A 13,897-nucleotide genomic window follows, 5' to 3' on the forward strand; every position below is an offset into this window, starting at 1 on the left:
ACAACTATTTGGATAAAGAAAATGAGAAAAGTTGATAGAGAAAACCGCAGAAAAAATAAAAAAAAGGAGGAAAATGATTAAATGAGAGATTTGATGACATGCATTGGCGGACACAGGTGGAGGGATGGAAGGGCTTAAGCCCTCCCCAATAAGATTTTTTTCATCTTTTTCTATTTATAAATTTTTTTGAAAATTAATGATAACAGTTTTAAACCCTTCCAAAGCCAATATAATTACAGACTAAATTGTTGTAACTGAATGATGTGAAGGGGCTGGACAAATTTTGAGGATCGAAAATTTGCAAAAGATAATGAAAGAAGAAAATGGTTGACGAAACTTTGGGGAAGAAGTTAGTGATATAATATTACTATATTAGGTATTGAAAGTTACATTTAAAAAGTACTGTACCATTTTGAGCTCCAATTAATGTTCTCTTATAAAATAAAATTGATTATGAAATTTATCCTAAGTTATGAATTTTGACTAATGAAAACTTCCTTAATTCCTTTTGCTATGTTGCATAAATTGTTAAACTTATTTCAAATATACGAGTAGCTAAAATGCATAACAAAGATTTTTTCTACTTTTCCAAGTTCTTTCACATCACTTCCTTTAATTCCTTTAACTATTTTAAATTTATGATAGGTTGGACTAGTGTATATGATTTTTTACGATACAAGTATTACTTTTTTCATATATACTAGTATATAATATGAGCTCGACTCAAGATAGGTGAAGCATTTTTTTACACACGATACTTAAGGAATTGATGTGTTAAATGTTAAAAGTGGAAAGAGTAAAGTAAGAGATGAAATAAAATAAAAGAGATGAAAAAAGAATAAAGTATAAGAGAAAATAAAATTTTTGCCAAAAAGTAAATGACTTAACTACTTTGAGACAATAAAAAAAGAATACGACACAATTACCTTGGAACGGAGGAGTATAATATAATAAAAATATACTCCATCAATTTACTAGAAATAAAAATTCTTTCAATTAAAAACCATTTGTTAAAAATAGAAACTTTTCATTTTAGAAAATGGACACACAATCCACTAATACTAATTTCCCTATATTTTTTTCCTCCTCTATCATATTTTATCAATTTTTTTAATTTTTTTTTCATTTTTTTTACTTTACCGATTTTACATTAAAACTCATACCGTTTTCAGAATTTTTATTTTTAGTAAATGAAAGGAGTATATGATTAAGCCCCTACTATTAATATTTCCTGCGTCCGCCACTGATGACATGAGAGGCACCATATCAAATCTCGAGATATTTAAGTATATATCAAGATTAAAGTTTCTTCTAGGATTTAAAATAAAATAGCTGATAATTCAGTAAGAGTAAGTAAATGATAAAATCGATGAAGGATGTGTGTTTTTGATACATACTATTAATCCCAACATCAACCTCTTTTATAATTTTGCATTTTAAAGCTTTGTGTGTTTCGCCACATTGTGAAGACAGAAGCATGGGTTCAAAGATTGTCTGACAATTGAATTTTGGGTTGTTTTGAGCTTGATGTTTCAGAGTGACAACTGACAAGTATGTTTTGTAATTTTAGTGAATAATCATTTCTTTTTGATGATATAACACTATCTGTATTGATGGATTGGCTATGGAGAAATTGTTAAATGTTTGTTAGAGTTTCTGTAGGCATCAATATTTATATAAGAATACATGTAAAATATAGGATACATATACCAATCAATCAAACAATATATAATAAATAAATGAATAAGTAGAGTGATCAGAAACAGCAATCGAGGCACCAGCAGCAACAGAGTCCGGCCAAACTGTGAAACAAGAAGCCTCAATGTTAGTGTATCAATCCTCAATTTGCACATAATATTATAGTTAAGTGGGAATGGTTACCATCCTTTGAAGAAGCCGCCGCCTCTGCTTGTGGTTTGGATGGTGGCATGGTCTTGGCGGATGTCGTCCCTAGTCGGATATCCCATCGGTGGAGGCGCCATCACGTATGAAGTTGGTGGCGCGGGATATGCAGCTGTAGAGTGCCAATTCATGTTATGAATATAGATAAAGAGATGATATTAATTACTAATTATGACATTACATACCAGTTTGTTGATGTTGTTGATCGTATTGGCTCATGGCTGGTCAAGCTCGTTTCAAGCTTCTGTGTGTTTTGAATTTTGATAAGAGAGACAAAGTTGTGAATGAGAATGCTATGGAGAGGGGAAGGGTGGATTTATATTTATAATTATAATTATAATTTTATGCTCGCAATGTTTATGTATGAATGTATGAAGATTGGATTGTTGAAGGCGTCATAAGTCATAACTGAGAAAATTCAGTTTGTGAATACTCAGCAAAGCGCGTCTATCTAGAATGATTCGCCTCTCCCTTTTCTATATTACGTCTTCATTGTTGTGCTGTACATAAACCCATACCCACATTAATTCATTTGAAACATTCAAATATTTGAATACAACTAGTTTAATAGTTTTAGTATGTGAATCGTGTCAATTTTTTCAATCTAGGTGCATAATCCTTTTTAATAAGTGTTGCAATTTTATTGGAAGTTGGACAGGGTTTCGAGACCGACCTCAACCCCGAGCAACCCAATCGTATAGTAATGTAAATGTTGATACTTTGATTAATACTCCCTCCGTCCCACATTTGGAGTGACAATTAGTTATGACACGGGTTTTAAGAAATTGGTGGAGTGTGTAATTAATGAAGTGAGAAAGTAGAGTGTGTAATAAATGAAGTGAGTAGGTGGAAAGTGAGATGAGTTGACTTTTTTTAGTTTAAAATTATTTCTTTTTTTACTTTATTTAATTTTGGTTGTTTAAATAAGTTAGTCTTATTGTTTTTAATTTTACACTTTGGTAACTCTATTTCCTTTACATAAAATTAAGCTAGGACAAAGTTAAAATTGAAACTAAAATTTGAACACTTTGCTAGGTTCACAAAAACACAACCAATACAGAGCACTCACAAAAACTTCATCACAGAGAAGCAACATTGCAGGTCAGAGCCAACAAACCAACCATATACAGCAAAATAGCAAATCACAGCCTCCAAACCATCAAATGGGTGCCCATGTTCACAAAAAACCAACCAATACAGAATGATGTTACTAAGCATGTAGAACTCTCATAAAATACATCATCACAGAGGTACAAAGTTGCAAATCAAAGCCTCCAAACCATCAAAGGGGTGGCTAAGTTCACAAAAACCAATCAATCCAGTCAATACACAGATAATCAGATGTTATTCATCACAAAAACTTCATCGTATGACAACAAACAAGATCAATTCAACTGAAATAGCCTCCAAACCAAGCAAAGGGGTGGCTCAGAATTGAGAAAATACCCACAGTTTAGATGAGATCTTTCATGCCAGGCAACAAGATCAGCAGCATAGCTTTCTCATTCTCGGTATACTCCACCTTTGATGAGGAAGCTGGTTGAGGTCCAGATTCGTCACAGGGGAGGGATGGTTCAGACCCGTCAAAGCCCTCAGCCGGCGGGTGGCGTTCAGGCCCGTCAAAGCCCTCAGACGGTGGCTGGGTTTCAGATCCGTCGAAGAAGCAAGCCGGTGGGGGAAGCTTAGATTCATGGACGACCTCAGACCCATCAACACCCGCAAACCATCTCCAATGTCCAGATCGGTGGTAACAATCGACCACACGGTCGATTTCCCACCGTGCAATCACTTTCGGTGGTGTATCAGGGACGATTAGGGTTTCGGGAGGTGCATCGAAAGATGGCACCGATTCACACTCCGATAGTGGATCCCAACCTTCCGCCATGAGAAGCGAATAGAGAGAGACGAGAATGGTGGAGTGATAATAGTAGGAGCCGATTAGGGTTCCAACAATTTAGATCGGCGATTAGAGTAGGAGCCGATTAGGGTTCCTACAATTGGGAATGGGGGAGACGGGAAATGGTGGAGAGAGAGAGAGAGATGAAAGTCAAATGAGGGGGGTTGGGGGTGGGGTGGGGGGTGGGTTATGTTTTTGTTTTTTTTTTTGGTTTATTTTTGTGTTTATAATGGCATTTGAGTGTAATTTTATTGAATAATAGGGTAAAATTCTATGTCCAAAAATGAAAAATTCTAAATGTAACTCTAAAACTGGGACGGACTTTTTTTGCAAAATGTCACTCTAAAACTGGGACGGAGGGAGTACTAGATAAGTAGTGAATCTCTTGTTTTAAACGGCATGCAAAAATTATTCATAACCAATTGTAGGAATTTAGGATCATTATATGAATAAAGATTCAAACCTATAGAATCAAATCAAACACCGTGAATATAAATTTGGGTGCCATTATAGTTTCACATGAATATAATTTCAAGACAAGAAAATCTGAAATGAGAATTAATTCCACGGTGTAAAAGCGACAAGTGACGTGGCAGCACATCTATATATAACTGTAAACCAAAATCTTTTACTTTCAGCTTAAAAAGATAAAGAAAAAAGAGGAACAAAACTCCGAACAGATTTCCTTTCAACGCTATCCATTTTCATATCTCCATCCTATCAGCAATGGAGGTAGCATTACCGATTCCAAATCCACCTCAATGTAGGCCTCTTTCCGCTAATTTCGCCGCCTGCTCTGTTTCAGCTCTCGCCTTTTCTCCCGCGATCACTCGGAAATCTTCGCCCGCTCGAGCTAGGACTTGGCTTATTAGGGCTTCCCTTGCTGTCGAGCAGCTGACCGAGAGTAAAGCTGCCGTGATCAGAATCGGAACCAGGGGGAGGTAATGTTGCTTCGGTCTCAAAATAGTTCCTTGATTTTTTGATCTAATGGATGATTTTGCGTTTCGTTTTGGGTAGAATTATTGGTATTTGGTTCCTAAAATAGAGTATGTAATGTTTGAGTTTGTACTTTTATTACTTAGCGATTTTCTTGGTTGTTGATTGATAATTCATTAGTAGGATTAATGTGCACAAATCATTGATTAGTTTCTCTCTTTGGTATTCAATTCATTACTAAATGGCTTGATCTTAATACTCTTGGTAGGACAGTCCACTCGCACTCGCTCAAGCTTACGAAACTCGAGATAAACTGATTAAGTCGAATCCGCAGTTAGCTGAAACTGGAGCAATTCAAATTGTGGTCATCAAGACAACAGGGGACAAAATTCTAACTCAGCCTCTTGCTGATATCGGTGGAAAGGGTTTATTCACTAAGGAGATTGATGAGGCACTCATTAACAGCGATATCGATATGGCTGTCCACTCGATGAAAGATGTCCCGACGTATCTTCCCCAAAACACAATGATACCTTGCAATCTCCCAAGGGAGGATGTCCGGGATGCTTTTATCTGCTTGACCACAGCCTCTCTGGCTGAGCTTCCTGCAGGAAGCACTGTAGGCACAGCTTCATTGAGAAGGAAGTCACAACTTCTCAACAGGTATCCATCACTTCAGGTGAGTGTGTTCACTTGGAGAATTTCATCTCAAGAATTTGAGTATGATATTATGGTCTAAAGTCCATGGTAAAATACAGTTACTTATCTACTTTTTTATGTCCATCCCATTTTAGCTTCATAAGTAGATTTACCTATATGATTATTGACTTAAAAGATATCGATCGCGAAATCTCATCTATTCCATTAATATATATTTCGGAGCGGCAACTGAAAGTAAAATCATACGAACTAGGCACAAATCATGATTTTTCCCATGCTTAATTTATGTTTCTGTAGAGCAGTCATTGCGCGTCTTTTGGCTGTGTAGGTACTGGAGAATTTTCGAGGTAATGTACAGACAAGGTTGAAAAAATTAAATGAAGGGGTTGTCCAAGCAACATTATTGGCATTGGCTGGATTGAAGCGCCTAAACATGACAGAAAATGTTACTTCTGTTCTATCCATTGATGATATGCTCCCTGCTGTAGCTCAAGGGGCTATATAGGAATTGCATGTAGAAGTGATGATGAAAAGATGGTATGCCATCTTGAGCTCTTATGCCCATACCTAATCTTATCAATATCATGGCCTTTATTTTTTAAAAAATTCTCTTCTATTTGAAGCATTTTCTCTATTCAGGCCACTTATTTGGCAGCCTTGAATCATGAGGATACCAGATTAGCAGTTGCATGTGAGAGGGCGTTCCTGGAGAAATTGGATGGATCGTGCCGCACTCCAATAGCTGGATATGCCTGTCGTGATGAGGACGGAAACTGTCTATTCAGAGGACTGGTGGCATCTCCTGATGGAATCCAAGGTAGTTGAAAAATGTCGAAAATATACTCAAAACAGCCGTGTGATTGTTATTGAGTGGCATTTGACATATCCTTATTCTGTTACAAATGCAGTACTTGAAACCTCTAGAAGAGGCCCTTATGCTTTTGATGATATGGTAAAGATGGGCAAAGACGCCGGTGAGGAGCTTCTATCTCGAGCTAGTCCTAATTTCTTTGACCGATGAGTAGTCAAGTGTTTAGAGAGAGAGAGAGAAGATCCCGAGTCACATTTTTCCATTTCTGATTAACACCTTAGGCATTAGTAAAGATTTCGTTTGGTTGTAGTGTTGTACTAATTCTGGTTTAAAGTCCATTTGATATACCGTTGGAATTTTTGTAGAATATTCATGTTATTGAAAAGTATGATCTCATGTGCTGGCCAGTTTGCCCTTGGGAAATTAGATTTAGTGTACCAATAATATTTGATCATGTACCAAGATTTAACGATTTTCAAGCATACTTAATTTTTTTAGGCCTAACCGGATGCCTATTCAACTAGGTGTAATACTACTATTTAAACATCACAAACTTCTAATATCCATATACCAGTCAATGAATTAAGTATACTACGCCTATTTGTACTAATCATGTCAACTGAATGCTTGGAACTCAAATCAAAATCCTGAGTTCGAGCACAGGAAAATCAGATTTAGAGGCAAAATTAGAAAATAGTACTATCACGTAAACAGAAAATACTCAACATAATCCAGAAGCAACACGTTCATAACAGTATATTATAAAAAAGAAAGAAAAAAAAAACACAGTAACACCAAAATTAGGTGACGGTGCCACTGAACTGACAAAGTTCAAATGAGCACAATCACAGCCTGTCCTCGAACTCAGAAAGAGGTGTCATGTTCTCCTTCAAACCCTTCCTCTTGCGAATATCAGTAACAAGGGTAGAAGCCTGGGTACCTGGTTCAAGAGGATCGGAAGCCATCATTTCCCAATGATCAAACACGCACTGTGGGAACGCCTGACCAGAGGTCGCAGCTCTCAGAGTACTTGAGAAACCAAAGGACTCAATAACCGGAAGGTAAGCTTTGATGTTGTATAGAGGGGTGCCCGGCCTCTGCATTTCCTCAAACACATGGCCACGCTTCTGATTCAGCACACTGTAAATACCACCAAGGGCTTGCTCCGGTGCCTGGATCTCCACAAGGTAGACAGGCTCCAGAAGGCGAGGCTTTGCTGTGATCTGGGAGGCATAGATAACCCTTCTCGCAGTGGGAATAACCTGTCCACCACCTCTGTGAATAGCGTCAGCATGAAGAACCACATCACACACCTCGAAGCAAATGCCTCTCATGTTTTCTTCGGCCAATGCACCTTCCTTGGAGGCCCACTGGAAACCGGCAACAACAGAGTCCTTGATTTCATTCAAGTACTGGACTCCCTTACACATATCAACAACCATGTTGGGACCAGTAGTTTCAGGACCAAAGCACCAAATTTTCTTAGCAAGTTCTTTGTCCCACCCAAACTCCTCTGCCAAGATCTTTGACCGGATCTTGGGATCATCCCTTGGACCAATGCGCCCATCATCAATGGCCTCAGCCAAACCCTCTTCCATAGGTCTGGCTTCCATGTACAGCCGGTTGTGCTTGTTCGGTGATTTGCTCATAACTGTACGGCAAGACCTCTCCAGGACCGTCTCACGGAAGGAAACAACAGGATCGGATTTTATAATTTCAGCACCACCCATAAAATCATCCTGCAAGTCCTTCAAACAGATCTCAAGGTGCAGCTCCCCAGCACCAGCAACGATATGCTCACCAGATTCCTCAATAGTACAGACAACCATAGGGTCAGATTTGGCCAAACGCTTCAAACCTTCAACGAGCTTTGGTAGGTCAGATGCGACCTTGCACTGTACAGCAACACGGACAACAGGTGAGACAGAGAACTTCATGGCTTTGATTGGATGAGCATCAACTTCCTTCTCGTTTGTTAGGGTAGCATTCTTGGTGATGAATTGATCAAGCCCGACCAAAGCAACTGTGTTACCACAGGGAACATCTTCCACAGTTTCCTGCTTCTTACCCATCCAAATGACAGTTCTCTGGACGCTCTTGGTGTACAAGTCCTTTTTCTCACCAGGAATATAGTTCGGGCCCATGATTCGGACTTTCAAACCCGTAGAAACTTTTCCAGCAAACACACGGCCAAAAGCAAAGAACCTACCTTTGTCAGAGGCAGGAATCATCTTAGACACGTACAGCATGAGAGGACCATTGGGATCACAGTTCCTGATGGCAGTAGCATACTGATCATCCAGAGGTCCCTCATACAGGTTCTCAACACGATACTTTTGGGCTGTAGCCGGTGAGGGGAGATGGAATATCATCATCTCCAAGAGAGCAGAGCTGGCAGGAAGCCATGTTTGCATAACACGCTTCATCAAAGCTTTACCCATCAACTCCTTCTCCTCAGACTTCATCACTATGCCAAGCTTCTGCAGCATAGGCCACAACTTGTCTTTCTGGTCATTCATGCAAGTGTTGATGACCTGCTTGATGGGTTCGTAACAAAACTGTACAAAACCACGTTTACAGGTTGCAGACCCAGTGCTCTTGTTGGTCCATTTCTTGGTAGTTGGGTCAAAGAAATTCTCTCCCCAAAGTCTTTCCATCATCTTGGCCTCATCAACACCAAACTTGGCTGCATACATCTTAGCAAAGTTTGTCAAAGTAAAAGCCCAACCGTGTAGACCAGCAGAAAAGGCAACAGTCCCTTTCTCTGGGTAGACCTGAACATCACCGAGTAAGGGGTCCTCATAAGTTGCCATGATGACATTGGCATTTTCAATAACCCTCTGGAATGTTTGATATGCCTCCTCTCCATCCACTTGGAGTTCAAGGAAACACCTGTCCATCTTGTTAACAGTCAAGACAGGCCTGATTCTTTCACCAAGTGCCTGACGAAGAACAGTCTCAGTCTGGACGCAAACACCTTCAACACAGTCCACCACAACAAGAGCACCATCAGTGATACGGAGAGCAGCAGTCACTTCAGAAGAGAAGTCAACGTGCCCAGGTGAATCAATAAGATTGATGAGGTAATCATTCATATGGCGTTCTCCCTTGTAACTCTTCAAGGACTCATCACTCATTTGATAATACAATGAGATACCAGTCGACTTAATAGTGATACCACGTTCAGCTTCATCAGCTCTTGTGTCTGTCATTCTAACATCGCCAGCAACCTCTTGGGCAATAATACCAGCAGCCGCAACAAGAGAATCTGTAAGAGTGGACTTTCCTGCAACACCATTCACAAGTAAATATTACTTGTTCTTTCATGCTAGAGAACCATGCCAAGCAATTCAAAAAGAATGGAGGTGATTGTAAAAAACATTATATCAATACTGTAGCTTGCTTACCATGGTCAACATGGGCAATAACAGACATGTTACGAATGTTATGTTTGTGGTCCATGATGGCTCGAAGCTCATCTGCTGTGAACTTCACCTGCAAACATAAATTGTGTACTTAGTGTTTGATCAAATCACATAACTTTATAAATAGGTTACAACCAAAAAGTGATCCAGTCCCCGTACCATTTTGACGGAGTCTCACAAATCAGCAAAAGTACCTGCAATGAATAACAGGATGTGTATATTAGCTCCTACTATTAAAGTAACCATCTGAAGAACACATGAGATTATACGCATAGCATCTGGATTCCTTTATGTTCAGGATTAGACAACGCTAAAAATGATCTATATCGCATATCCTGAAAACTAGTAAGACAAAAAACATGATGAATGATGAATTCATATAAGAAAAAAGGTTTGTTAAATATAACAAACAGAGTTCTTATATAGACAATCCTAAACAATGAATCATTCTTGCTGCATCTAGCACCAGCTCATTCAGTGAATCAAAAGACGAAAACTAAATCAAACATCTGGGTAGGATTGGACTTATAAATCCCACATCTTAAAAATAATATTCACCAATTATTTATGAGATAAAACTGGATGGCAAATTAGCAAAAATCGTAAAATAGTCTTGGAAATAAATTACAGATACAAGTAGAATTCCAAATCAATTGACTGATGAAATAGATTTGAAGTAGCAACTAGTTTGGTAAAATTCAATCAGATCAAATTGAAACCGATAGCTAGACAAAACATTAACAGAACACGTAGAATTCCAAATCAATTGCTGATAAATCAACAGCGGAATTCAAAGGAGCATGGGAAAAGATTTAGAGAGATAAAACTTACTTGAGATGGGAGGGGAAATGAAATCTTGCGGCGGCAGAGAGAGAGCTGCGAGAGGAGTAGGCCACTAAGATTTAAAGTGTGAGACAGGGGCCGTCGTCAAAACCCTAATATAATTTCTAAATTGCATTTACATCCCTAAACTATGTTCATTTTCGAAATCATGCATATTAGAATTGCAGCCTACTATAAAAATCACGTCATTATTCTTTTGCTAATTACGTAAGAGCATCTCCAAAACATTGCATCTCTGTATGAAATAGGTAAATCGAGAAGATATACTATTATTTTTCATTTACCTTTTTTGATAAAAGTATATATATCTTCTTCAAAGTGATAAATTATAAAATCATGTTTATTAGCAATCATTCCATCCAACTCAACAAATCACTTTTATAGTAGTGTATAATTAATTTTTATCTCCTTCATATTATTTTTCATATCATCAATATTCATCCAACCCAACCATGTTATTCATCTATCCATAATTAAATGACTCATATATTATCGTCACAAGTTTTAATAAATTGTTTGACTTTACAAAGTAAGTGGATAGAAAAAGTTAGTGGAATGTGGAACATATTTTTATATATTGGTTTTACAATAAAATGTGAGTGAGATAAGTTACTGGAATATAAGGTCTATTTACCAATTATAGTAAGTGAAATGAGACATTTATTGGCAGATGGTCGAAAAATAAAAAATAAAACATTTAATAGCGGAGGAAGGGGGTATTTTTACTATAATTTATCAGTGACCATCCAACCATCACCATTATTTATTTATTTATTTATATTATTTTTTATAATAATAATATTATTTGAAATATTTTATCATTCCACAGTAAATTTTATAAAAAAACACAATAAATGACACTATAAAAAGAATTAAGTTAAAGAAAAGGAATTATATGTGAAGAAAAGAAAAATATTTTGTTCAAAACTAGATCAAATGTGATCTCTATTTATACAAAATGGAATACTACGAATTTTGGTATAATTTTTATTTGTCACTAGTTTCATTATCTCTCTACTTATTTATCTCTCATTCTTCAATATTAAAGAAGGTATAATATATTTTTAAATAATTTTTTATTGGTGAATGAATTTTTAAGAATGAAAGATAAATATAATGGATAAAACTCTTTTATCTTTCCATTTATCCGTTCCTTTTGAGAAGCTCTAACAACAATGAATTCGTGCTTTTTGATCCTATGAGAATGCAAACTTTAATAATTCTTTAAAAACTATATACAATAATTAATCTTAAAATTATTGTTAGTTTTGATTTCACTAAAAGCGTAGCTAATATATATAATGAAATTTCATTCAAGTAATAGTTGTAATTAAATAGATACTTGCTTCTTGAAATCTCATAAATATAAATTAAACTATTTTTCTTTATTTTTTTATTCTTTAATAATTTAAATATAGGATAAAGGAATAAACTATTGAAAATATTCATGTTATTTAATAATAAAATAAAATAAGATAGCTTGATTGAAAACAAATTGTATTTAAGTGAATATATTATGGTGAAATTATAATATTATCGTGATAAAGATACAAGTATACAACTACAAGGCTATTAAACACTCCACAGTGGGCTTGTTTTAAAAATACATACTATGAGTATCTCAGTATATGCAGTCAATTATTGTCAAAATTCAAAAGTAAAAATTGGCTTATTGTTGATTTTGTGATCTGCTTGAAATTATGATTTGAGTAAACAAAGACTATAAAGCATACTGGGGCTGTGGAGCACAAACTACTTTTTCGCATAAACAAATTGAATTTTCATATCCTTCTTTATAGTTGATTATACATTGGATCATGAGGTCGATATACTAACCCTTGCAACCTCAAAATCATTTTTGCAACTATACTATAAATTAGTTACTCGTTCCATCATACAATTTCAAATTATCAATAATCATACCCATCAAATCCACAATTCAATATCATATAAGAGCGTCCACTATAATGTGGACGCGGCTATAGCCGCGTTTGGGGCGGAAGCGGGGCGGCTTATAGTGGGAAGGGTGTCCGCCGCGGGGGTGGACGCGGCGGGTGGGGGGAGGGGCGGCGGACGCGCGATCGCCGACTCCGGGGCGAGGACGCGGCTGAGGGTGGCTGGAGAGAGAAGGAGTGGGGCTATAGCCGCGGCTGTCTATTGCTATAGCCGCGGCTGACGCGGCGGCGCGGCGGTTCGATTCGGGGGGCGGCGGTGGGAGGGGGCTGTCCGCCCCTATAGTGGACACCCTAATCAAAATCGTCGCTACTCATTTACATTAACACCCGGTTCATGTATACACAATTTTGTGAAAGTTGGAGAAGTAAAGACAAAGGCAGAATGTATGAGGAGAGAAAAGTCGTGCATGAGAAGAAGAAAGAAAGCTTGCATGCTGAGATGAAAGTGCTGACTCAGCATCGTGTTGACAGTGACTGGGCATCTAGTCAGCATATAGTTGGTTAAGAAGTTGGTTATATTGTTAGTTAGGAGTTAGTTGTTTTCCTCCAAAAATATCTAGCTTGGTGTATAAATAGTGAGCTAGCTTCTTCATTGTAACTCGGTTGATTTATTAATGAAGATATATTTCTTCTCCCTCAATCCTTGTTGCATATATTTGGTTTTATGAATTTCCACATGGTATCAGGAGAATATTGATCAATCTATTGCTTCCGCATCTCTTTCTCTTCTTTTTCAATGGCTCGCAACACTCGTGTTAAATTCTCTAAATTCTATCCCACATCGACTTGGTGAAGATCCCATCTAATCTATATAAGTGTGGATAACCCTCCCCCTTATGAGGCCTTTTAAGGGGTGAGTGGCCCATTTATAATATGGTATCAGAGCGGGCCCAAGTCGATGATGGTTTTCTCTTTATCTCTTATCTACCTCACGAGTGGAAGACCGATGTCCTTTCCGGCCCACATCGATGATGGTTTCTCTTGCATTGCCTACCCACGTGATGGAAGACCGATGTCCTTTCCGGCCCACACGTGAGGGGGCGTGTTAAATTCTCTAAATTCTATCCCACATCGACTTGGTGAAGATCCCATCTAATCTATATAAGTGTGGATAACCCTCCCCCTTATGCGGCCTTTTAAGGGGTGAGTGGCCCATTTCTAATTTTTTTTTTGGGGAGATGCAGATAAAGAAGGAGAAATGTTGCTCCTATTACTTCTTCGATGAGTGAGCAACTGTACTCTGCTAATGCTGCTCAATCATATAATAAGAGTCGGTTGTGTTCTCATTGTGGCAAGACTAACCACACAGTAGACAAATGTTTTGTGCTTCATGGATTTCCTCCAAGTTTTGGCAAAGGAAAAGGGAAATTCAATGCAAAGGATAGCAATTTCTCCAAGTCTGTGAACTTTGTGGAGAATACCTTTGATGATTCATGTAATGGTTCTACTGTTGTGCCATCTGCTATGC

General features: G+C 37.6%; 1 protein-coding gene and 1 pseudogene across 1 annotated transcript; one reads left to right on the forward strand and one right to left on the reverse strand.

Moving 5' to 3' along the window:
* Positions 1-4,457: 4,457 nt before the first annotated feature.
* On the forward strand, positions 4,458-6,632 carry LOC121744919 (annotated as a pseudogene).
* A 260-nt stretch (positions 6,633-6,892) lies between these two features.
* On the reverse strand, positions 6,893-10,545 carry LOC121744883 (elongation factor 2-like). The gene is made up of 4 exons (XM_042138560.1): positions 10,463-10,545; positions 9,791-9,825; positions 9,614-9,701; positions 6,893-9,492 (listed from the first exon to the last, which is right to left on the reverse strand). The coding sequence occupies exons 2-4, from the start codon at positions 9,791-9,793 to the stop codon at positions 7,052-7,054; spliced, it is 2,532 nt and encodes an 843-aa protein (XP_041994494.1). The 5' UTR covers positions 9,794-9,825; positions 10,463-10,545; the 3' UTR covers positions 6,893-7,051.
* Positions 10,546-13,897: the final 3,352 nt, after the last annotated feature.

The sequence above is a fragment of the Salvia splendens genome, chromosome 8, assembly GCF_004379255.2.
Source record: "Salvia splendens isolate huo1 chromosome 8, SspV2, whole genome shotgun sequence".
Taxonomy (NCBI): Eukaryota; Viridiplantae; Streptophyta; class Magnoliopsida; order Lamiales; family Lamiaceae; genus Salvia; species Salvia splendens.

What these genes read in the sequence shown, in the direction of transcription:
- LOC121744883 (XM_042138560.1), bottom strand. An exon ending in TATTGCCCATGTTGACCATG is followed by an intron (nt 9,493 to 9,613) that starts GTAAGCAAGCTA and finishes ATGGTGTTGCAG; the next exon opens with GAAAGTCCACTCTTACAGAT.